This window comes from Peromyscus eremicus, chromosome X (genome assembly GCF_949786415.1).
Source record: "Peromyscus eremicus chromosome X, PerEre_H2_v1, whole genome shotgun sequence".
Taxonomy (NCBI): Eukaryota; Metazoa; Chordata; class Mammalia; order Rodentia; family Cricetidae; genus Peromyscus; species Peromyscus eremicus.
In genome coordinates this window covers 65,972,226-65,996,119 of record NC_081439.1, presented here as the reverse complement: position 1 = coordinate 65,996,119, position 23,894 = coordinate 65,972,226, and the positions used below count along the sequence as shown (strand labels likewise).

General features: G+C 35.9%; 1 protein-coding gene across 2 annotated transcripts in view; it reads right to left on the bottom strand.

Annotated features, from left to right (window-relative positions):
- Nucleotides 1-4,547: 4,547 nt before the first annotated feature.
- Nucleotides 4,548-23,894, bottom strand: part of LOC131899063 (uncharacterized) — a 77,148-nt gene continuing 57,801 nt past the window's right edge. Inside the window, exons 5-7 of one of the 2 annotated variants that reach the window (XM_059250434.1) lie at nucleotides 6,170-6,254; nucleotides 5,456-5,591; nucleotides 4,548-4,702 (exon numbers count right to left, since the gene is read on the bottom strand). In XM_059250434.1, coding sequence (XP_059106417.1) covers nucleotides 4,580-4,702; nucleotides 5,456-5,591; nucleotides 6,170-6,254 — 344 coding nt within the window. In that variant the 3' untranslated portion in view covers nucleotides 4,548-4,579. The remainder of the gene's footprint in view (nucleotides 4,703-5,455; nucleotides 5,592-6,169; nucleotides 6,255-23,894) is intronic. The other variant, XM_059250435.1, reaches the window with a different exon arrangement.

Genomic DNA, 23,894 nt, shown 5'->3' with positions numbered 1-23,894 from the left:
CTAATCTTCAACTCCCTCAGAGATCCAAGAAGGAAATAATATTAGCTAACAAAAATAAAAACAGGAACTGCATGCAAGCAACTTCCAAAAAAAATGCCAGTTGACAGAAACAGCCACCTGCCTGGACAGTCACCTGAGGTTTCTCCGCAGTGTTGGGGCATCATCTTCAGCCTATAGGTTTAGTGTATCTGACAGACTCATTTGTGAACTAGGATGTACACAAGGTCAATAGTTCAGCCTCACATTTGGTGAGAGCAGTTCATGTACCAGAAACACCTGAATTCTACTAGTGTCATGTCATGATTCAGGATTTTAAATTCTGGAAATTGTTGATGTTTTTTTAATTCAACTGTCCACTCTTCTTGGCTATGTGTGTGTGTGGCTTCATCTCAACATCCCATTCTTCTCCATATCCCTCTATTAAATGCCAGTCTACTATTGAGAGGTGTGAGTTTAGTTACTCTTCAAGAATAACTGTTTCAGCTGTTGTTCCATTGCACATCAGAAGCCATCGGCCCACTGCCTGTTCAGCTGCCTTCAAAGAAAAGGGCAATGTAACTTTTCCGGATTGCAAAGGCCACTTCAGGGATGGTGCCATATTGTCCTGGCCTCAGATGATGCCTTTTGATAAAGCCACAACCACACTTGTTTTGGCAAGAATTGGTAGTCCTTTGTTTAGTGTCCTGTCTGTCCATTTTGTCCTGTTTGTTAGCAGTTGATTTGAGGATACTTTCTTGTCCAGTGGCTAACTTTTACCACAATGAAAGTTAACTCCATATGCAGTTTCTTCAATGCCCACATATTCTCTGAAGTAGATTGGTACTGCCAGGAGCCAACATGTCTCATAGTCATTACAAAAAACAAAATTTTTCTAAGTTATTGAAACATTTTAAATGCCATATTCTGTAGATCTCTGAAGGGTTTGAAGATGACCTGTCAATCTAAAATATATCTGCTCAATCTTGAAAACATACCTAATGTGACCACAAGTTCTATTGTAATGTCTAACTACTAACTTTCATTTCTTTTTATCCTAATAGTTGGTAATAATAACATTCAAGGATCAGCAAATTGCATTACATTGTTAAATAAATGGTATAAGTACAATATCTTGAACAAGATTAAAAATATATGTATAGCATTTTCTAACAATATCAATCTCAATATATATAATTTGTATACAATATAAAACCAATCCAATGTAAAGTATTTAAAACTAGTAATTGTCTTTTTTTTAAAACAAGAATCTTAAATCTAATCTCCTTTGCTTAGCTGTTTTCCTCACCCTTAACAACAACTTGTAACCAACCCTCCTAAACAATGAAAATTATCCCAGACCCCAAACCATTAAAAGACCAAAAAACCCACCCGCCCCACACCACCTCTTTGGGAATGTGGGCGTTGTATTCTTAAAATTGCTTCCTGCTGGGTATGGACGAAGGTATCTTTATTCTGAAAAGAAAAAATTTGGGTTAATTGTCAAATTCTAGGAAAAGTAACTATATCCTTGGTTATCCAGTCTGTGCATAATGCCAAATTTCAGAATTTATCTCAAGTTCTTATTCAAGTAGTCTTTGAAACTGGATCATTTCAGCTAGCCCTCTCAAAATTGCTCTGAGCAAGATGATGCCCCAACACTGCGGAGAAACCTTAGGTGACTGTCCAGGCATTTTTTTTTTTTTTGGTTTTTTGAGACAGGGTTTCTCTGTGTAGCTTTAAGTCTTTCCTGGAACTCACTTGGTAGCCCAGGCTGGCCTCGAACTCACAGAGATCCGCCTGTCTCTGCCTCCTGAGTGCTGGGATTAAAGGCGTGCGCTACCACCACCGGACTTCTGCTATGGCTTGTTATTAGCTCTGACCCCCAGGCAACTTTATTTATTAACATAAAAATAAAATCACATTTCAGTACAAATAAAATATCACCATAATGTATTGTATCATACAATTATATATTTAATACATATCATTAATATAATCTATATCACATACTATGTATAATAATACAATACAATATTATATGTAATGTGATATTATATAGCATATTATATATAATATAATATTGTGCGTAATATATTTTTATATATGTTATATATCATATCATATTATGCATCAGTTTGTATAATGTTACTTATATGAGCTTTGATAATTCTAAATGTTAAATAGAAATGAAATTGTTAAAGATTATGGGAATAAGGGGTAGAAGAGTATGACTTCTAAAAGAAGTGATATGTTTAGCTGTCAAGTTGAAAAGAGGTGGAATTTTAATGTTTAATCTTCACTGATAGTGTGACTTGTTATAAAGTCACCTAGGTGACACATCTGTGATTGTTCTTGGGAGGGTATTTCTGGGAGAGTTAGCTGGGAGAAGAGGAAATACAGGAAAGAGGAACCCAGATTTGGGCATTTTTCTTTTGGACTACTCAGTTTACAGAAACCATATGGCAATTGTGAGTTTATTTTCAGAATTTAATTCATGATAAATTTTTATACTTCAAATAGTTATTTAATTTAATATGATATTTCACTGCAACTTTTTATCATATCACTCTAAATTACTCATTTTTAAAAATTTGAGTAACTGTTTTTTGTTTTGTGACAAATACATACATATATATATATATATATATATATATATATATAGTATTCTTATTACTGTTGCACCCAACCTTCTCTGAACTTTCCAACTACATTTGCCATACCCTACTTCCTGCAGGTCCTTTTACCCCATTCATATCTTTTATTACATTTATTTTTATTTATTGTTGATGGGAGTGGTGTCTTATACATGCAATTGCATGCATGTGGAGGCCTGAGGACAACTTGCAGAATTTAATTCTCTCCTTTCATCATGTTGATACTTGGAATTGAACTCAGCTCATCAGTCATTGGCAGCAAGCACCTTACTAAGCCATCTTAGTGGCTCCTCATAAATTTGTTTCATTATGATTTGCTGAGTTTAACAGGGGTCATCTTTGTGACTATGCGTCAGGAGCTAGCCATTTGATCCTGGTGAGCTCATCAGTGGGTATGTAACTGAAGACATTGTCCCTCCCTGCAAACTGTTCAGTAATCAATAATTGAGCAGGGAGAGGTAGGACCATATGAGCCTGTTCCTAACCCATGATTTCTTGTTGACAGGCTTGTTCTTGTTCAGAACCATTGCAGCTGACCATAACTTCAATGATCATGACCACATTGTCTATATCCTGCCCACAAGACAGCATTTCACTTTCTTTGTTCCTGTCATCCAGCTCTTACATTTTTCCCACCCCCTCTTCCACAATGGTCTCTAAGACTTAGAGATTATATAAATGCCTGTTTATGGCTGAACATTCAACCATCTTATTCTCACACGAACACCCAAATAACTCTCTATTCACCCTCTTTTATTGCAAAGAGTAGCTTTTCTGGTTAAGGCTAAGAGTAGCATTTTTCAATGAATATAAGCATAGGTATTTGGAAGGCAGCTTTGAGCCATGGCAATTCAGTTAAATGATAATAGTAAGTTCAACCCTAGGATCTATGTCTTCCTCATCCATGGGAATTTTTACTGGGTTTAAAGTACCAAAGAGGAATTACTTCTTGTGGATCAAGCCTCATGTAAAACCAGAGATTTGTTGGTTAGTTCCATAACAGTTGTGCCACTAGTGTATCAGTTGATACACCTTGCCTGAAAGGTTGGTTTTGTAGCTTGTAGTGTTCACAGATGGGTAAGATCATTGATACCTTCACTACCCCAGTAGCCAACATAATACTTTTCAGCACTATGACAGCTGGCAGCTGGAAAGAAGCCCCTAGTTCATTTCCAGCTTGATTTCTCTGTATCATAAAATCAGGGTGTGTGGTGTCTTCAGCAACAGGTTTTTATCTACTAGTTTCTGGTGGACAACTAAAAGGAATGTCAAGAGTCTGTATCATGTTTAAGGGGGCCTCTGAAGTCTACCTGACAAACATGTCATAAGGTGGTATTCTACAGCTAACACTGGGATTTTTGCTTAAAAACCCATAGCTTTTAGGAACAGCATTATCCAGCCCTGCTGGATTCCCTTTCTCTTATGCTCCTAACAAGGTACTACTTTTCATGTGACATTTTTATACACTTGTTGTTTTGGTTAATGCTTCCTCCCTCCCCACTTCATGCTCACTTTCTTCTCTACTCCATGAATCTCTGGGTTTGAACTCAGGTCATCAGGATTGACAGCAGATGCCTTTATACATCACTATTATTAACATTTTGCAATTGATCTTCCATACATTTCACTGAACATACAAAAAAAACATAAATCAACACCCAAATATTGTGCCAAATTTTGGAGATAATGAATGTCTGGAATCTGCTGAATTAATGAAATTGGACACAAGAAATGAAAGTTTTGCACCATGGTCATCAGGAGGGGGCAGCAAAGAAAAAAATTAAAGGCATAAAGAAAAGAATTAGCAGAATTGTAGGGAAAAATTATTTGAAGAATAGAAATCATATTTTTAGTGTTTTCTTGGAGTATATCAAGAATACTATCAAAATGATCATGAAATCTTACACACACAGATTTGCATAAACGTTTATTTTTCCATTTGGAAATCAATAGTTGGATTTCATGTGAGCCCAGCCTATTTTGTAAGGCATTTGTTGTTCTTCATAAGCCGAGTATTTCTTTTCTTTTGAAGAATAGGCTGGTCTTGGGGGCCCAGATATGGAAAAATCCTGCAAGGAAGTTAAAAATATCAAAGTTACTACATGACATTTCATAAAATATCTAAGCTTGCTTAGATATGCTAATGTATCAGAAAATTGAGCATATATTATGTGTCATTTTAGAAAACTGTTTAGTTGCTATTACAATTTCATAATTATTTTAAAAATAAAATATTTATTTTAGTTAATTAATGTTAGCTTCTTTTAAATAGCCACTAAATACATGTACTGCTACCCTTCTGAACTGGCTTAGCTACTATGCAATCCAGAATCTCTTCACTACAATAAAAAGCAGACATTGCTGGATGGTATATATGTAAGAAAAACAAGTAGTTTTGTGATATTATAGTTCCAAAGTTCATTTTGTTACTGTAAAGATGGATGTTAGTACATCCCTGAATAAGTCTCCTAGCATTTAATCAGTTCTCATTGGTTTCAAATCTCTTTTCTAATTATTGCAAATTTAAATATATATAAATTATAATATACAAATTAATAAAAACATGCTACATTTATCTATATATACATGAATATCTATTATATTTTATGTATTCTATATCTTTGACTCTCATTTCCTAATCCCATTATGCAAACTTAAGTAGTAGGTATAGTGATTCATATAAAGTCAATTTTCCAAACCTATATCTGAACTAATTTTGTTTTATCATTTTAGCATAATGAATGCCAATGTTCACTATGTCATCTGCACTGGAATTATGATGATTATGACCACAAATAGAAATTTAAATGTTTTCTACATACGAAGATTGGCTTCATGTTTGTAGTTGACAAGTTGTTCCCATAGTTTATTGCAGGCTTAGTTGGTCCTGGAGAGTCATCCCAATTACGAGCTGGATAGTTGTAAAAAGTACTTTCTTTGAGTTCTTGAGCCATATAGCTATTTTAAGAATAAAAAAAATTAAAATATTTCAAAATATAACATATATATATTGTTAAAGAATTATAATGCAAAGATTACTATGACTGTATTCTATATGAAATGAATGAAGTCATGCAGAAGTCATTAGATTGAAATAAGAGGCATAATGAAATAATGGTGTATTCATAAGATAGAAAGTACTAAACAATTTTTGTTTTAATTATATTGCAAAAACTAGAGGCTTGATATGGAATAGTCCCGATGTTCTTTCTCAGAATGCCTACAAAATTGTTATACTTAGATAAATGGGAAACACGGCATTTAAAGCTCTACAGTTTAATTTTCCTTGGGAAAATCATTATATAAAAATTCACAGTTAGAAACAGTGCTATCTATCTGCCTGTTTATCTCTGCAACTTTGCTTCCTACAAATACACACACACACACACACACACACACACACACACACACACGCACGCACGCACGCACGCGCGCGTTTAAACTGCTCAAAGCAATTATTTCCAAATGAGATACTCTTTTCTTTCTTTTTCAGTATTTGTACTTTGCACTTCCATTTTATAGGATAGATAACTTACTTGGAATTTATTCTGGATAAATTTGGTGATGGAAGAAAAGAATTTCCAGAAAAGGCTTCTTGGTGGGACAGACTCCAGGGATTCTACACAGAGATTTTTATAAGAGGAAAAACAATGGTTAGTCATGATTTGAAGGAAATGTAAAATACAGTGTATAATTGCTCACACTGCATCTCCATGCTAATATGTAAGTACCATGATAGTTCTAAGCCACTTCCTACAATATGACAAATGAACAATAGTAAGTAAAGCACTAGGAACTTTGCAAGCATCTATTAATCTAGCTATCTGCTATCATCTGCCTGTCACCCATATAGTGATAGAGAATGGTATTCTGAAGACGTGTAAATGGGAATCACACTTCAGACACAATCTGAGCATTAAGTAATGTTTTTACCCAAAGATTAAGCTTAAGCCCATCTTTCAACTGTCATAATGTGAACAACTTCATAGATAAAACACAACTGAAGATAACTCGAGGAGACTAAATTTAGGTTGAATACAGAACTACAGCATGAGCCAGCTACAGTATACTGGAATAAATTTTTAAGAAAAAGACAATCCATGGAAATCATTGTGTTGTGGCTATTTAGATAGCCATTTCAAAATCAGGGATAATTTTACATAACCACTTTCATACAATTAATTTTACATTAGGAAGCTTCAGATAGTCTATAAAACTACACATGTACTTTGACATTGAAATGGTTAAATGATATGAAATATACATGATGATCCATCCCCAGTTTTCAGGTACTATGCACAATCACCTTAGAGTGGTAAAGAATCTTAAGAGTAATAATAATATAAAAGATAAGAAAGAGATTAAATATCACCTGAAAAGGCCTACTGACAAACAAGAATGAGACTGACCCTGTATTTTTCTTTCACTGTTTAAAATTGTCTCTTCTGTCTCTGGGTTTCTTCTTCTTCTTCTTTGATTTAAAAAACCTCCTCAGGAGGAAATATAAAGCAATGATAAAACATAATAAAAAGGCCATAAATCCTGAGAAAACTCTGCTTGAATCTTGGTCAGAAAAGTGAGCTTGTGTCTGTAACCTTCTTACTAAGCCTCTGATATCACAATGGGCAGAGTCATGATGTCAGAGTATACCAGGTCACAGGTCTTAAAGGGGCCACGTTTCTTTTCATGGTGGATGTAATTTCTTTGGTTCATGCCTTTTCCTCTCTCAGGCAAGAGGGAAGAGTGCATTTCTTGTGGTAAAAGTTTCGACTCATGGTCATAAATGAAGAATTTTTAGATTGAGTAACATGGATGCTTTGAGGGGAAGGATCCTCAAACAAACTGCAAAGATACCTAAAGATGTAGAGTTATTGTACTCTTATACACTTTGATTTATCCATTTGGGGCCTATTTTTTATTTTTTCGTATTTATGTGTATTAATGATTTTGCCTGTATGTATGTCTGTGCACCACATGTGTGTAGAGTCTGTGCAGGACAGAAAGGGTGTCAGATGCCCTGGAACTGGAGGTACAAATGGTTGTGAACTGTCACATGAGTACTGGGAATCAAACTCAGGTCCTTTGGAAGTGTAACCAGTGCTCTTAACCGCTGAGTCATCACTCCAGCCATCAGCTGAATTTAAACTCATTAGTCTACACTTAGCCTTATTCCAAGTAAGCAGATACAGCAAAGTACTTTAGACAAAACTTGAAAGTAAAGATAGATAGAATAATTAAGGCCAGAGTGAAACTGAAATGATGAGATTGCATTTTTTAAACTCAGGCCTTTGGGGTGTTAGTAATGCTATCACTGGTAAGATTGTGGCAATCCACTATTATATGCACTTGGGAGTCAAGAAAGATCACCAGCAAGTTAGTAAAGACATGGGTTTTTGGGTTTTTTTTTTTTTTTGGTTTTTGTTTTTCAGAATTAGTAACTATCAGTCAGTACCATCTATTTCTAACCAAAAAACGTGTGGGAATAATAAAACTATTAATAATTCCAAGAAAATAACAAGCAAACAAAAGTAATGTAGTCACTCTGCTTTGAAGTCTAACAGTAGTTGAACCCAAAGCTGAATCTCTTCACATACTCCAGAAGCATGAAAAATGTGGGTTTTACTTTCTCCATGAAAAACGTTTCTTTTATATCATATTTCAGAAAAATTTGAAACACCATAATCAGCATTAGGGATTTATTGTTTTCCATCCATGTTGATGCAGAAAGAGTAGGGGGTGGATTTGCCCAATACACCATGAAACAAGCCATGGCCTACCTCATCAATTTTAAATAAGAAAAGGCCATGTGGAGGAATCCATTAGGGTACAAGAGTACAGGAGCCACCAGATTAAACATTTAAATAAATAATCAAAGAGTGTAAACACCATCTGTGTGTCACAAAAATGAAAGAAATTAAGAAAAAGTGAAACTCATGGTAGTATTATGAAGAACTGAATAATCACGTGCTTGAAGATATGGAGGTAAATCTAATCTAACTAGAACAGTCTGACTAGGAGCCTATCTAGTGAAAATCACAGACAAGGAAGCTGGCTTGTTTTTTCTCTTCAATTTCAATGATGTTTTGCCAAATTTTAAATAATATGGGCCATCTCTATGGTAATAATACCTGGGACCAGGAGAACACTGTATCATGGAGAGGAGAAGACCCAAGTTTCTCAAAAGAAGTTCATCTTTTAAAATTCGTGATTAAAAAAAAAAAAATCTTCAGAGGTCCAGAGCAATATTCAGCCTATCCTACAATTGCCTTATTTTTTAATATTGTCTTCAAGTTTCCAAATCCTTCTCCATATATTTATTCTCACCTGATAACCTTACTTCTTAAAGAGCATATTGAGTGAGGTAACCCAGACTCAAGAAGATAAACAATACATATTCTCTTGTTTACTGTTCCTAGTCCCAAGTCTTCAGATGTTGACTATATAACATGGATCAACCACAGAAACCACAAATGGAAAAAGAACCATGTAGAAATAACAGAATGCAGGTGATAGAGAGTAGAAAATGGTGCTCGCTTCGGCAGCACATATACTAAAACTGGAATGATACATAGAAAGTAGGAAATGAAAAATGGGGAGGTAGGCTCCAAATGGGATGGGGAAGGGAGGCCAATACAAAAGGAGAAGGAGAGGAAGGTATAAATACCAAAGTTGTTTGAAAAAACTTCAAGGAATAATTATTTTATAGTTACCAAAAATTATACATATAAGTGTATGCATATATATATATATATGAATATATCTTAAAAGATTTTAAGAGCTAGAGCTGTCAATGTCCCCCTAAAGAACTGTAGACTGACAGAAACCTCAGTACTAGGCACAAAAAAATCTCCTTTAAAATAATATTGACTATGGTTATTGCCCTTGGTTGCCTCTCAGATGTTGAAGGAAAGTTCCTATTGCTGAAGATACTTCACATTTAGGACACACGACCCAGATTATATGATCTGATTCTAATCTGAAAGCCTCCATTCTGTGGCTTAGCTTCCATAGTACCAGAAAATACTGTACAAGCTGCCAAGAAGGGAAGCAATTAATAGTCTTTCCTATTTATCTGTGACACCTATGAACCACAACAATGACCAGCATGGCAAGATACCCATAAAGGTGCAGTAAGAAATAGTTGTTTATTTGAACTTAAGGCCCACTCAGCAGGAGAGAAACCATGTCTGATATTAGAAACCTAACCTGGGGATAATGAAGTCCTGTATCTAAAAGAGATCTGCCACTTTTCTAGACCAACATTAATTCCTGTCTACAATCTGAATCTTGTCCTTTTACCCACAAATGGTGTGTAGATCACCTCTGATAAAAAGATGCTTTTCTTTCCAGCAAATGGAGACCATTACAGAAAACCACAGCTGGAGCCAGGCGGTGGTGCATGCCTTTAATCCCAGCACTCGGGAGGCAGAGGCAGGTGGATCTCTGTGAGTTCAAGGCCAGCCTGGTCTCTAAAGTGAGTTCCAGGAAAGGCGCAAAGCTGCACAGAGAAACCTTGTCTTGAAAAACAAACAAAAAAAGAAAGAAAGAAAGAGAGAGAGAGAGAAAGAGAGAGAGAGAGAGAGAGAGAGAGAGAGAAAGAAAGAAAGAAAGAAAGAAAGAAAGAGAAAAAGAAAAAAAGAAAGAAAAAGAAAAGAAAACCACAGCTGGAAACAAAACAGAGATCAACCAGGTCACAACAGCCCAACCCCAGTGGATACATCTATATCACAGCTCCTGCATCTATGGCTCAGGGAACCTCTCAGTAAAGGGATAAAAAGATTTTAAGAACTAGACTACCAGGAAGTCTTCCATGAAACAGTCTATCATAGAAATGGCTGCATAAACAAGATCTGACAATGACAACATCAATAGACATGCTAATGTGGAAGAAGGAAACTCTCATGGGGTCACACACCTAGACAAAAAACTGTAGGCAACTGATGACTTCTCTGAGGAGAGTTAGTCTAGTCTAGGTATGTGCCTCTAATTGTCTAATACAAAGTGGTGAGTCCTACACCCACATACAAACAAACAACAAAAATGAACTCATCAGGTTGTACTTATATATTTATGCATATATGTGCATATGTGTGTGCACGTGCATGTGCATGTGTGTGTATTCATGTAACAATAGTAACTGGAAGAGGATATCTATTTGGAGGTGAGAGGGACATGGAAGGAGTTGGATGGACTGGATTTGGGAGGGACTACAGGGAGGAAATAGAGAGGAGAAAATGATACATTTTAATGTCTAAAACATAAAGAAAAAAATGTTCTACTTATTAAATTGTAAAAGAGAGAGAACTGTTTATTATCTACAAAATTTGTCAAAATATCTGCATCAATGTTCATAACACTTTGCTATGAATAAAACATGTATGCTGATATCAAGCACAAGTCCTTCCAAGTCATCTCAAGATCATACCTCTTCTTGCCTCCCTAAGAATTTACCCAGTTATGCACATTCTTACAACAATTTCCTATCCATTGCATCATACTTGTTAATATAAAGACATATATTATACAGAAACTCTTAACTCCGTCTACATTACTGCCTCATGTCTCTTCTTCCTATTACTGTAAAATAACTTTAAAAGTTTTCTATCATCTTTGTCACACCTACTTCATCTTTCTTTCACTTTTACACCCATGTCCAGCTTGCTTCTGCCTCTGCCACTGTGCTTGTCAATGTTAGCAACCACTTCCATATTGCCAAATCCAACCCAGTAGTAAATTTTCTGCCATCATTTCACCTGCTTATTCAACACAGTTTAATACTGTGATTTATCTCAATTTCCTTTGATAATACAGCTTCTTCTTTACTAACAACCTGTAAATGTTGAAGAACCTAAGGGCTTAGCAAGTCAACAAGAACTTGCTTCCTCTGTGATTGTCCTCCAAGTTTAAGTTCAGTGGTGTGGCATTAAATAGCACCCATATCATCATAACTAACAAATTAATATTTTCAGCCTATATATATATATATATATATATATCCCTTGAGAATCAAATTTACATATCCAACTACTGATTCAACACTTCTACTTGTAAGTCTAATAGACATCTCCAATGAATTATGTCAAAACCAAAAATTTTGATCTCTCCACACACCACTCCCAAATCTATTCCTCCTCCAGTGATCCTTGTCTCCTTAGTTGCTGGAAATTATTCCTTAGCAGGGAGTAAGGAGGACCCTAGGAAGGACGCATGGATTGCCCAGTGATGGAGAAATGGATGAGATCAACATGAGCAAACTGGGGGTGAGGGGGAGTAATGGAGGGCAAGGGACAGGGGATGAGAGTTTAGAGGAACAGGAAGTTCAAGCTGGAAGGGAAACAGAGTGGAAGAGCAAGGAAAGAAATACCATGATAAATGAAGACACCATGGGAGTAGGGAGCAGAGTGCTAGGGAGGTTCCCAGGAATCCACAAGGATGACTCCACCATAGACTACTGGCAATGGTCGAGAGGATGCCTGAACTGGCCTTCTCTGGTACTCGGATGACTGAATACCCTAACTTTCATCATAGAACCCTCATCAACTGACTGATGGAAGCAGATACAGAGATCCACGGCCGGATCCCAGGCAGAGCTCCAGCAGTCCAGTCGATGAGAGAGAGGAGCGATTCCATGAGCAAGGGATATTGAGACCACGTCTGTTAAAAGTACAGAGACAACCAAAAAAAAAAAAAAATTTTTTTGCCGGGCGGTGGTGGCGCATGCCTTTAATCCCAGCACTCGGGAGGCAGAGGCAGGCGGATCTCTGTGAGTTCGAGGCCAGCCTGGTCTCCAAAGCGAGTTCCAGGAAAGGCGCAAAGCTACACAGAAAAACCCTGTCTCGAAAAACCAAAAAAAAAAAAAAAAAAAGTACAGAGACAACTAGCCAAACTAGCTGAAAGGCATGAACTGTGGACCAATAGCTGAGGATCCCCCACAGTACTAGACTAGGCCCTCTGGATAAGTGAGACAGTTGTTGAGCTTGAACTGTTTAGGGGACCCCCAGGCAGTGGGATCGGGACCTGTCCCTAGTGCATGAGCCAGCTTTTGGGAGCCTAGTGCCTATGCTGAGACACTTTGCACAGCCTAGTTCAGGGAGGAGGGTCTTGGACCTGCCTCAGCTGAATAAATCAGGCTCTGCTGACTTCCCATGGGAGACCTTGCTTTGGAGGAGGTGGAAATGGGTGGTGCGTTGTGGGGGGAAGGCTGGGGGATGGGAGGAGGGAGGACAAGGGAATTTGTGGTTGGTATGTAAAATGAATAAAAAAAATTTCTTAATAAAAAAGAAAAATGGGATGGGACTTGCAATATAAAAGTAAAAGGTTCTTGGTCATTTAAAATAATTTTTCTAAAAATAATTTTATTAAGATATTATTTATATAATATAGAATACATCCAGTTAAAGTAAACAATTCATTGTTTTCAGTATAGCCATAGATTTGTCAGTATAATTTTCATCACCTCCAAAACAAAACAAAGCTCTGTACTCATAAGCCATCATCCATCATTCTTACCAAATCTTACCCCATTCCTTTGCCCTAGAAAGCTTGCAATCTACTTTCTGACTATGTGAAACTTCTGGAAATTTTATATAAATGGAATCATGAAATATATAATCCTGTAAGACTTATTGACATTTTCACATACTGAAATTATTTCAAGGTTCATCTATGTTGTAACAAATATCAGGATTTCTATTTTTTATTACCAAATGATATTTCATTACACAAATATGCTGTATTTTTATATCTATTGATTGATAGATGCTTTAGTTCCTTATTTTGTCTATCTTGAGTTTGCTATAAACATTCCTGAATAACATATTATGCTGTGGGATGTTCTGTATGGCAAATGTGTTGCTCTGATTGGTTAGTAAATAAATCACTGATTGGCCAGTAGTCAGGCAGGAGGAAGTATAGGCGGGACAAGGAGGAGAAGAATTTTAGGAAGTGGAAGGCTGAGAGAGACACTGCCAGCTGCCACGATGACAAGTAGCATGTGAAGATGCCGGTAAGCCACGAGCCACGTGGCAAGGTATAGATTTATGGAAATGGATTAATTTAAGATGTAAGAACAGTTAGCAAGAAGCCTGCCACGGCCATACAGTTTGTAACCAATATAAGTCTCTGTGTTTACTTGGTAGGGTCTGAGCGGCTGTGGGACTGGCAGGTGAGAGAGATTTGCCCTGACCATGGGCCAGGCAGGAAAACTCTAGCTACAATATTATTTGATTTTTTTTTCCTATTCTCCTGGTTATATACCTAGAAATAGAATTGCAGGTCCTATGGTAACACTGTGTTTAACTTTTTAAGCAAGTGCCAAACTGTTTTTCTAAAGTAGCTGTGTTATTGTACATTCCCAATAGCAGTGGAAGAAAATTCCAATTTAAGAATGTCTTCACTGAGCCGGTCAGTGGTGGTTCACATCTTTAGTCCCAGAACTGGGGAGGCAGAGACAGGCGAATCTCTGTGAGTTCAAGGCCAGCCTGAGCTACAGAGAGAGTTTCAGGACAGGCTCCAAAGCTGCACAGAGAAACTTTGTCTCAAAAAACAAAGCAAACAAAAAGAATGTCCTCACCAAACCTGCTCTTTTCTCTTTCATTTTATGTACCCTAGAGTGTATGACACAGTTTCTTTTTATGGTTCCAGTTCTCAGACCTCAGATAACTATTGATGTTGAGCATCTTTTCATGCATTTATTGTTCATTTGCATATATTGCTTAGTGAGAATTTTATTCAGAGACTTTGCCAAGTTTTAAATGTATTTTTTTTTCAGTTTGAGTTGTAATTCTATGTACAAGTTCATCATCAAACAAATGATGTTTCTAAATTTTCTGTCACTGGGCTACTTTCTTCCTGGTGTCCTTTCAAGCACAATGATTTACATTTTATTTCTTGTTTATCCATTTTTTGCCAGATTCATACTTGATTTCACAGCTAAGAAACTACTGTTTAAACACAAGCCATGAAAATGTATAATTGTAATCTACTAAAAATTATATTTTAACTCTTACATTTAGATTTTTCACCAATTCTGAGTTAATTTGTATATGATATATGATATTGATTATAAATATGAAGGCTTGTTTTAGAACTACCAATTTTATTGTATTGACATCTGTGCCAATTCTTCAGCATCCAAATCACAGTAGCTATGTTCAGATTATTAATCCTCCAATTTTTAAAATTATCATTTCATTGTACACATTTATGAGATAGTGTGCAATGGACAATGCCAATACATAAGATATACTTAAGTCAGGATCAATAAGGTTACCTTCTCTTTATTATTAATTTTTATCTGGAATCTTTGAGCTCTTATTTTCTAGATGTTCAAAAGATATGCAATAGGTTATCATGAAGTATATTTATCACACTGTGCTTTGAAACCTACAACTTAATTCTTCCATCTGTGTTTTGGATACCTGTTATTCAATCTCCTTCTATAATGCCTACAACTCCAACTTTCCAACCTCTTATATTCACTAGTCTACTTGAGGTAGACTTTTCAGACAATCCACATATAAGACATGGTACTCCAACTTTCTATAACTGATATATAGTTACTCATCCATTGATGAACATCTAAGTCAATTTGTATCTTAACCATTGTTGATAGGTACACAATAACTATGACTTCACTGATATCTCCTAAATATATTGATATCATTTTTTATAAAACCCAGAAAAATACATATATAGAGAGAGAGACATAGATAGATGCTCAAATAGTTGCATCATATAATAGATCTAATGTTTACAATTTTTAGAAGCCTCCTGAAAGTACTCCATAGAGGCTGTATGAATATATAAAATTGGAGAGTTCAAAATCATCATATGAAAATAAGAAGCATTTTCATATATCAGCAACATTTGTTTGAAATAAATTTTAAAATTAATCCTAGTTATAGAAGGTACAGAAAAATTATCTTGAGAGAAATTTAACTAAAGAAGTGTAATATCTTTATAGTGAATAATAAAAAATACTCCAATGAAAGGACTCAATGAGGACACAGAAAGGAAAGGCCTTCCATGTTCAACCCACAGATTCAAGGTACTTTTCTTAAAAAGACCATTAGTACTCCTCATGTTTTTAAGAAATCCTGTAATTGTGTACTTCTGACAGGAACACACACACACACACACACACACACACACACACACCTCAAATGGCTTAAGCAATCTTAAGCAGGAATAAAACTGGAAGCACAACACTACCTAATTTTAAAATGTAAGACCAAGTAGCTGGCGAGATGGTGAGACAGATAAGATCTCTTGCTGCCAAGCCTGATGACCAGCATTTGATCCCCAGAACCTACATGGTAGAAGGAGAGAATTGACTCCCTCAGGTTGCCCTCTGACCACCACATACTTGCTGTGGAATATGTGCACTTGAGCGTACACATGCTCATACACAATAAATTAATTAAGTTTAAAATTGAAAATATGCTACAAAGCGGTAGTAATAGTATCATTGCCACTTGTACCAAAGCAGACACACTGAAGCATGAGTCAGAACTGAGTCCCCAGTAAGCTCTCTGAGCATTTATAACCAACTGATTTTTCAGGTTGTATTAGTGTGCATTTTTTTATGAAGTATATAATATACTTTGAACATATTCACTCCCAGTCACCCTCTTATATACCATACCCCCCACTTTGCTCATCCTTTATCTCTTCTCAAATAGACCCCTCTCTATTTTCATGCCATATGTATGTGCATATTTTCTATTTTTGTGCCATATGTATGTATGTATGTATGTATGTATGTATGTATATATGTTTTTATGTATCTGCATCAACTAGGTTCTACATATGATAAAATACATACAACATTTATATTCCTAGGTGTGACTTATTTAGCTTAGTATGATGATTTACATTTCCTCCCATTCTTATGCAAATGATATAATTTTGTTCTCTTTTGTGGCTAAATAAATACCACCATGCATATATATATATATATATATATATATATATATATATATATTACATTTTCTTTATCCATTCATTTATCCTTATACCTACAGTTAAGTGTAATCTTCACCCCTAATAAAGAAAACTTCCCTTTGCTACAGATAGAGACCACTACAGAAAACTACACCAATCAGAATGCAGATTTGTGGATCCTGGTTCCAACTGATACATCTACAAGACCATGCCTGCACCTAAGGTTCAAAGAACAATGTGGAAGTGGGGGTGGAAAGATTTTTAAGAGCCAGGGGATGATGGAGTTCAAAACGAGATTGTGTCTCCCAGGTATGTCAGAAATTAGACCCATAAAGTCTCACCAAACATGACTGCCTAAACATGAGCTGAACAAGGACAACAACAGTAGATATGCCAAAGTGGACAGAGGAAAGACCAGGAGGCCTCAAGCCTACACAAAGAACTGCAGGCAACTGAGGAATGCACAGAATGAGACAAATGTCTTTACTCAAAGATATATTTTACCCTAAAACATGTATTTCAAGGGATCCAAGATAGCCAAAACAATTTTGTAGAAGAGGAAGTTGGAGAGCACATTAACAGTGTGTACTAGTCCCTTTTCTCCACGTCCCAGCCAACATTTATTTCTTTTTTTGTATATAAAAGACATTCTAGTGGGTTGAGATGCTGTACCTCCTTGCAGGTTTGACTCACTAGTGATTTTGATCACATTTATTTAAGTTTGTTGGGACCTGCCTAGGCTCAGTGTGCAGGGCTCTGCTGACTCCCCATGGGAGACCTTGATTTGGGGGATGTGGGGATGTGGAGTGGCTTGGGAAAGAGGGTGGGGGTGGGAGGAGGGAGGAGGGGGGATCTGTGGATAGTATGTGGAGTGAGTAGAAATTTCTTAATAAAGAAAAATGAAAGAAAAAAAGAACTCATGAAACTAGACATCAACAAACCAAATCCAATTTATTGATGGGGTACAGACCTAAACAGGGAATTCTGAACAGAGGAATCTCAAATGGCTGAGAAGCACTTATAGAAATGTTCAACATCCTTAGCCATCAGTGAAATGCAAAAAAACAACTCTGAGGTTCCATCTTATAACTATCAGAATGGCTAAGATCAAAAACACAAGTGACAGCTGGAGAGGATATGGAGCAAGAGGAACACTCTTGCATTGCTGGTGGGAGTGCAAACATACACAGCCATTTTGGAAATCAATATGGTGGTTTTTCAGAAAATTGGAAAACAATCTACTTCAAGACCCAGCTATACCACTCTTGGGCATATATGCAAAGGATGCTCAATCATATCACAAGGAAACTTGCTCAGCTATGTACATAGTAGCTTTATTTGTAATACACAGAAACTGAAAACAACCTAGATGTACCTCAACTGAAGAATGGATAAAGAAAATTTGGTACATTTATACAATGGAGTATTACTCAGCTGTTAAAAGCAATGAAATTTGATGGAAATGATCATCCATCCTGAGTGAGGTAACCCAGACCCAGAAAGACAAACACGGTATGTATTCACTTATAAGTGGATATAAGCTGTAAAGGATTACCATGCTACCTACAATCCACTGACCCAAAGAGGCTAAGTAACAAGGAGGACTCAAGGGGGAATGCATGAATCTCACTGAGAAGGGGAAATAGAATGGACATCACAGGTGGATGGGAGGTTGGGAGGAGAGGGATCTGGATGGGAACAGGAGGGATCAGGTGGAGGAGGGAAGGAGTACTGGGAAAATCAACTGGAATCAGGGACATCTCTGGGGTGAACGAGAAACCTAGTGCAATGGAAACTCCCAGGAATCTGTGTGGGTGACCCCTAGCTACGACTCCTAGCAATGGCAGATATGAAGTCTGAACTGGCCATCTCCTGTAATCAGGCAAAACTTCCAGTGGAGGGATTGGGACCACAACCCAGCCACATAACCTGACCTACAATTTGCCCTGCCTACAGGATATGCTGGGTAAAGGTGGGAAAGAAATTATGGGAGTGGCCAACCAATTACTAGTCCAGCTTGAGATCCATACCATGAGAAGGAGTCCATCCTGACACTGCCTTGGGGGCCAGGACCCACGGGCTGGACAGCCCAGAGACCTAGGATAGAACTACACATGACTGGCAAAAAAAAGTCAATGTAATGATGCCCTAACAAAGTTCTGCTATACATAGATTAATGAGTACCCCAATTGTCATCAGAGAACATTCATCCAGTAACTGATGGAAACTGATGCAGAGACCCACAGCCAAACATTAGGTGGACCTCCTAGAATCCTGTGGAAGAAGGGTAGGAAGAATTATAGGAGCCAGAGGGGTCAAGGCATCACAAGAAACCCCACAAAATCAACTAACCTGGGCTCACAATAGTTCACAGAGACTGAACCAACAACTAGGGAGCCTACATGGGTCTGACCTGGGCCCTCTGCACATGTGTTACCATTGTGTAGCTTGTTCTCCTTGTGGGACTCCTAACAGTAGTAGCAAGGGCTGTCTCTGACTCTGTTACCTGATTTTGGGACCCTTTCTTCCTCTTGGGTCGCCTTGTTCAACCTTAATAGGAGAGGAGGTACCTAGTCTTAATGCAACCTGATATGCCATGAATGGCTGATACCCACGGGAGGCATGCCATTTTCTGAAGAGAAAAGAGGAGTGTTTTAGGTGATGAAGAGGAGAAGTTGGGAGAGGGACTGGGAGAAGAGGAGGGAAGGAGGGGAAACTGAATGGGCTTGGGAAAATTGATTAATTAATTAATTAAAACTTAAAATTGTAATTCTAATAGAAAAGCAATGAAAGTATAATTATGCAAATATTTTGCAATGACATTTGCAGTTTTTCATGTACAAACAGGTTTGAGAATTCTTTCTCTGCATAGGTCATAGTTAATATATAAACAAAGACTTTCATCTAGGCATTTCTTTCATACTTTACTATAACATCATAAAACACAGTTATACACACCTCTTCCTAACTGCCTTAGGTCATTATATTTCCCCACGCTTCACTTCACATTTATAAAGATCATTAAGACTATGGTATGTGGAAAATGTATCAGTTAATTATTTTTATGGAAAATACAAAAAGCAAGAAAGCTATTTAACTATACTATACCTTTGACATTTTTTGTTTGTATACTGTGGCTCAATACTCTTTTATATTTGACATATTTTCCATGCAAGGAAGGTAAAATTTTACTTCCAAAGAGATTATGAATGACAGAGTACGCTAAAAATGTTTCTGTGAACTTTTACTGGATCATATTATTATTTTGTAAGATAAACAATTAATTAATGGAATTTTGGACTAAATTGTTTCATGTTATAATAAAAGAGTTGAGAGATTAGTGGCTTCCAAAAATATTTTTTTTAAGATTTAGATTTTTTAAAACCATGTCTTGTTTTAAGAGATGTTTTTATTCTACTTTTCAATATTTCAAGCAATTTTCAAATTCAAATATATTTTGATCATATTCTTCCCCTCATCTAAGTCTTTCCAGATCCTATCCCCTTCCCTACCCACCCAACTTTAAGTTCTTTCTCAAGAAACAAAAACTCAATAAAACAACAAAACCCCCTAAAGCAAAGCAAAGAAAAGAAAACCACAGCCGAAAGGAAAAAAGAAACAAAGCACCAAACTAATCAAATAAAAGCACACAAAAAACTTAAACAAACAAAAACAACAACAACCACCAAAAACCTGTGGAGTCCTTTCTATGTTGGTTAACTACTACTGAAATGAGGCCTGTCCTAGAGTGGTTGATATGCCCAGTGTCACTCCATTAGAAAAGTGACAGTTCAGTTGTTAACCTTTACCATGGTAGCAAGGTTTTCATTAATTCATCAATTATTAATATATCAAAATAAAATATAAGACAAAACAAAAACTATCACATCAAACTTAAGCAAGACAAACCAACAGATCAGTTCAGTGTTTTTATGGGATTTCTGAGTGCAAATGAAGAGATAGTTTCTAATGTAAAAATAATCCAGAATTATGTGCTCCATTTAACTGTTTAATGATTAAAAAAGCAACTTTTCTTCTTTTCTACAATAACAAGAGTTTATATCATAATTTTGATAATTGGAGCACTTTACCTTTCCTTTCACATTGAAAACTCAAAGCACCCTTATGAAACAAAGATAGATTTTCATGCTACATATCATATATATGATATGATATCAATAAATTGCATGTCAATATATATCAACAAATATATACATATATATATGTATCAACACACACAAATTCATATCCCTATCCTGAGCTTTTGAAATAATTTAAGAGTTTGATTTTGTAGATTTATATTCATTTCTCTCAATATTTGATTTTAGAAGAGTGTACATACACACATACTCACAGCCTCTTCATGATATATCAGCTATTCTTTCAAAATAAATTTATAATTTTTCAATATTTAGTTTTCAAGTTATCAATGAAAACTTTTTCTTTTAAGTAATTTTTATGATCTTGTCTAATATAGATCTAATCTTTCTGCTTATTATCTCCTAGAACAAATAAAAGAAACTAAAATAAAATAGAGAACTTGTTCAGTAGTCCAAAAATATCTACAATTATATTTTTAATATTATGTTAAAAATTCAAAATCTAAAGGGGAATATTTTTATAGATGTAACAAAGTCAAAAACACAAGTGATGAAACAGGATATGAAAACAGATCAGGGACTTGTAAACTAGAAGCAACCCTGGTTATGGTCATTTTGAATTGAATTCTCTAAATCAATATGTATCTTTTACCTTGGCTCTGCCTACTCCACTATTATTAGATTACAAAATACAAATTGGCAAGAAATGAATATTAAATTTTACTCACTTGGCTTTCAGGCTAAATATCTTTTAATATATTCTCTGAATATGTGTACAGAAGGCCAAAGATAACTGAGAAAAATGGAAGAGTAAAAAAATTTTGTAAGCCAAGTGTAGTGGGCTCCCCTGTCATCCATGCACTCAGGAAGCAGAAGCAGGTGGATTGTGAGTTGTTACCAAAACTGGGAAACATAGACTCTATCAAAAACAAACAAAACAAAGGAAATCAAAGACGTTTGGTGGCAAGAACTTCATTGTATATATCTTTGAATTCTGCTTACTCTCTCTCAGCATAATATGGTGCTTTGCTCAGGATAGACACTCAAGTTATATTTTGAAAACTCAGTTTTAATAAATTCAATAAGTGAAAAGATCAAGACCAAAAATGCTTTTAAAATTCTAATTATATGCTTCCAAACACAATAATCCAAATAGGAATATCAGGAAGAAGATACAACAATTACACTAAATAACTCTTTTAATATTACAAAATAAGCTATATAAGTTATTTTCATTGATTTTACTGAAAGAAATATTAAGACTAGTACTTGTCTCAAAAAAATTGGCCAGAGTTGTTGAGAAAATTGTTTTAAATATGCAGAATGTCCTGAAGTTGTTTCCTTATTTCCACACATGTGCTATGACATGAACACATGAATACATATACACATCACATAAAATAATAAATTTTTGAAGATTTATTTATGATTATTTTCTTTACATGAGTGTTTTGCTTGCATATATGTATTGTACCATGTGCAGGTATGATGCCCACAGTGGTCAGAAGAGGATGCTGAATGCCCTAGAACTATAGTTACAGATGGTTGAGAGATGTCATGTGGGTGCTGGGAATCAAACTCAGGTCCTCTGGAAAAGCAACCCTAATAAATAATTTTTTAAATGAAAGAAAAAACATCCCTTTCTCATACTATCCACCTTTTAAGTCCAAATAATTGATATTGGTCTTAAAGAGATGGCTTTGTGATTAAAAGCACGTTTTGATATATTGACTCCTAAAACCTGCCGATCTATAGAACAATAATCCATATTTGTCCATGGTGCATAGAACAGCATCAAATAAAATATGACCATGAGGCAAAGGCAATCATGATTTCTATAAATAAAAACTATTTTAAAAACTGTACCTAATCAAATCAATTAAGGCCTTCTGAGCATTTTTAGTAATGGTGTTCCAATATTTTAAATTTACTTACACTATGAGAGAGGTATTATGCTCAGATCTTTGATTCATTTGATGTCGAGTTTTGTGTAAGGTAAGAGAGCAGTCTAGCTTCATTCTTCTGCACTTTGATGCTCAGGTTTCCCAGCACCATTTGTAGAAGATGCTGTGCTTTATCCAATGATATTTTTGGCATCTTGGTCAAAAATCAAGTAGCTCTACATGTGTGGACTAATATGTGAGTCCTCTGTTAGATTGATTTATGTGTCTGTTTTGTGCCAGTATCATTCTGTAGTATCAAGCATATAAGTATAGGTAGTGGTTGCTGTGGGATGTCCTGTATGCTGTGAATATATGTTGCTATGATTGATTGATAAATAAAACACTGATTAGCCAGTAGCCAGGCAGGAAGTATAGGCGGGACAAAGAGAGAGGGTAGTTTTCTGAATAGGACTCTAGTAACACAGGAAATAAGATGGCAATTGACAAATGGGATTTTATGAAATTAAAAAAAAACTGTACAGCAAAGGAAACTGACAATCACATGAAAAGGCATCAGACAGAATGGGTGAAATTTTTTGCTAGCTACGTTGGAAAGAGATTCAGAGAAAACCTCCAAGAGCAAACAATCCAATTAAAAATGAACTACAGAATTAAGTTGGTCTCAAAAGAAGAAATGCACAGGCCAGTGAACACTTTTAAAGTTGTCTGCAACCCTAGCCATCCAGAAAACACAAATTAAAATGCTTTAAGATTCTATGTCACTCTAGTCAAAATGGCCCTCATCAAGAACATCAATAACAACAAACACTGGTGTGAATATGGGGAAAGGAGAATCCCTATACAGTTTTGGTAGGAATGTAACTAGTGAAGCTACTTTGGAAATTAGTCTGAAGGTTTCTCAATAACTAAAACCCAAACTGCCTTCTAACTCATCTATACTACTTCTGGGCATCTATACAAAGGACTCTCTATTACACTACAGAGATACCTGCACATCCATGTTCATTGCTGGTCTATCTGTTAAAAGCAGATGCATCCTAGGGGTCCATCAATTGATAATAGACAATAAAAATATGGTACACATTATGTAATGGAATTTTATTTGGTTGTAAGGAAAAATAAAATTATGACATTTGCTGGGAAATAGATGTACCTGGAAAATACTATACTGAGCGAGGTCACTGAGGCCCTGAAGAAAGAACACCACTTATTTGCTCATATATGGATTCTAGCTCTGACTCTTTTCTTCTGTTTGTTTAACATGGAGCACGTGTGGAAGCCAATAAAGTAGGAAGGGGATGTGGGAAAAGGTA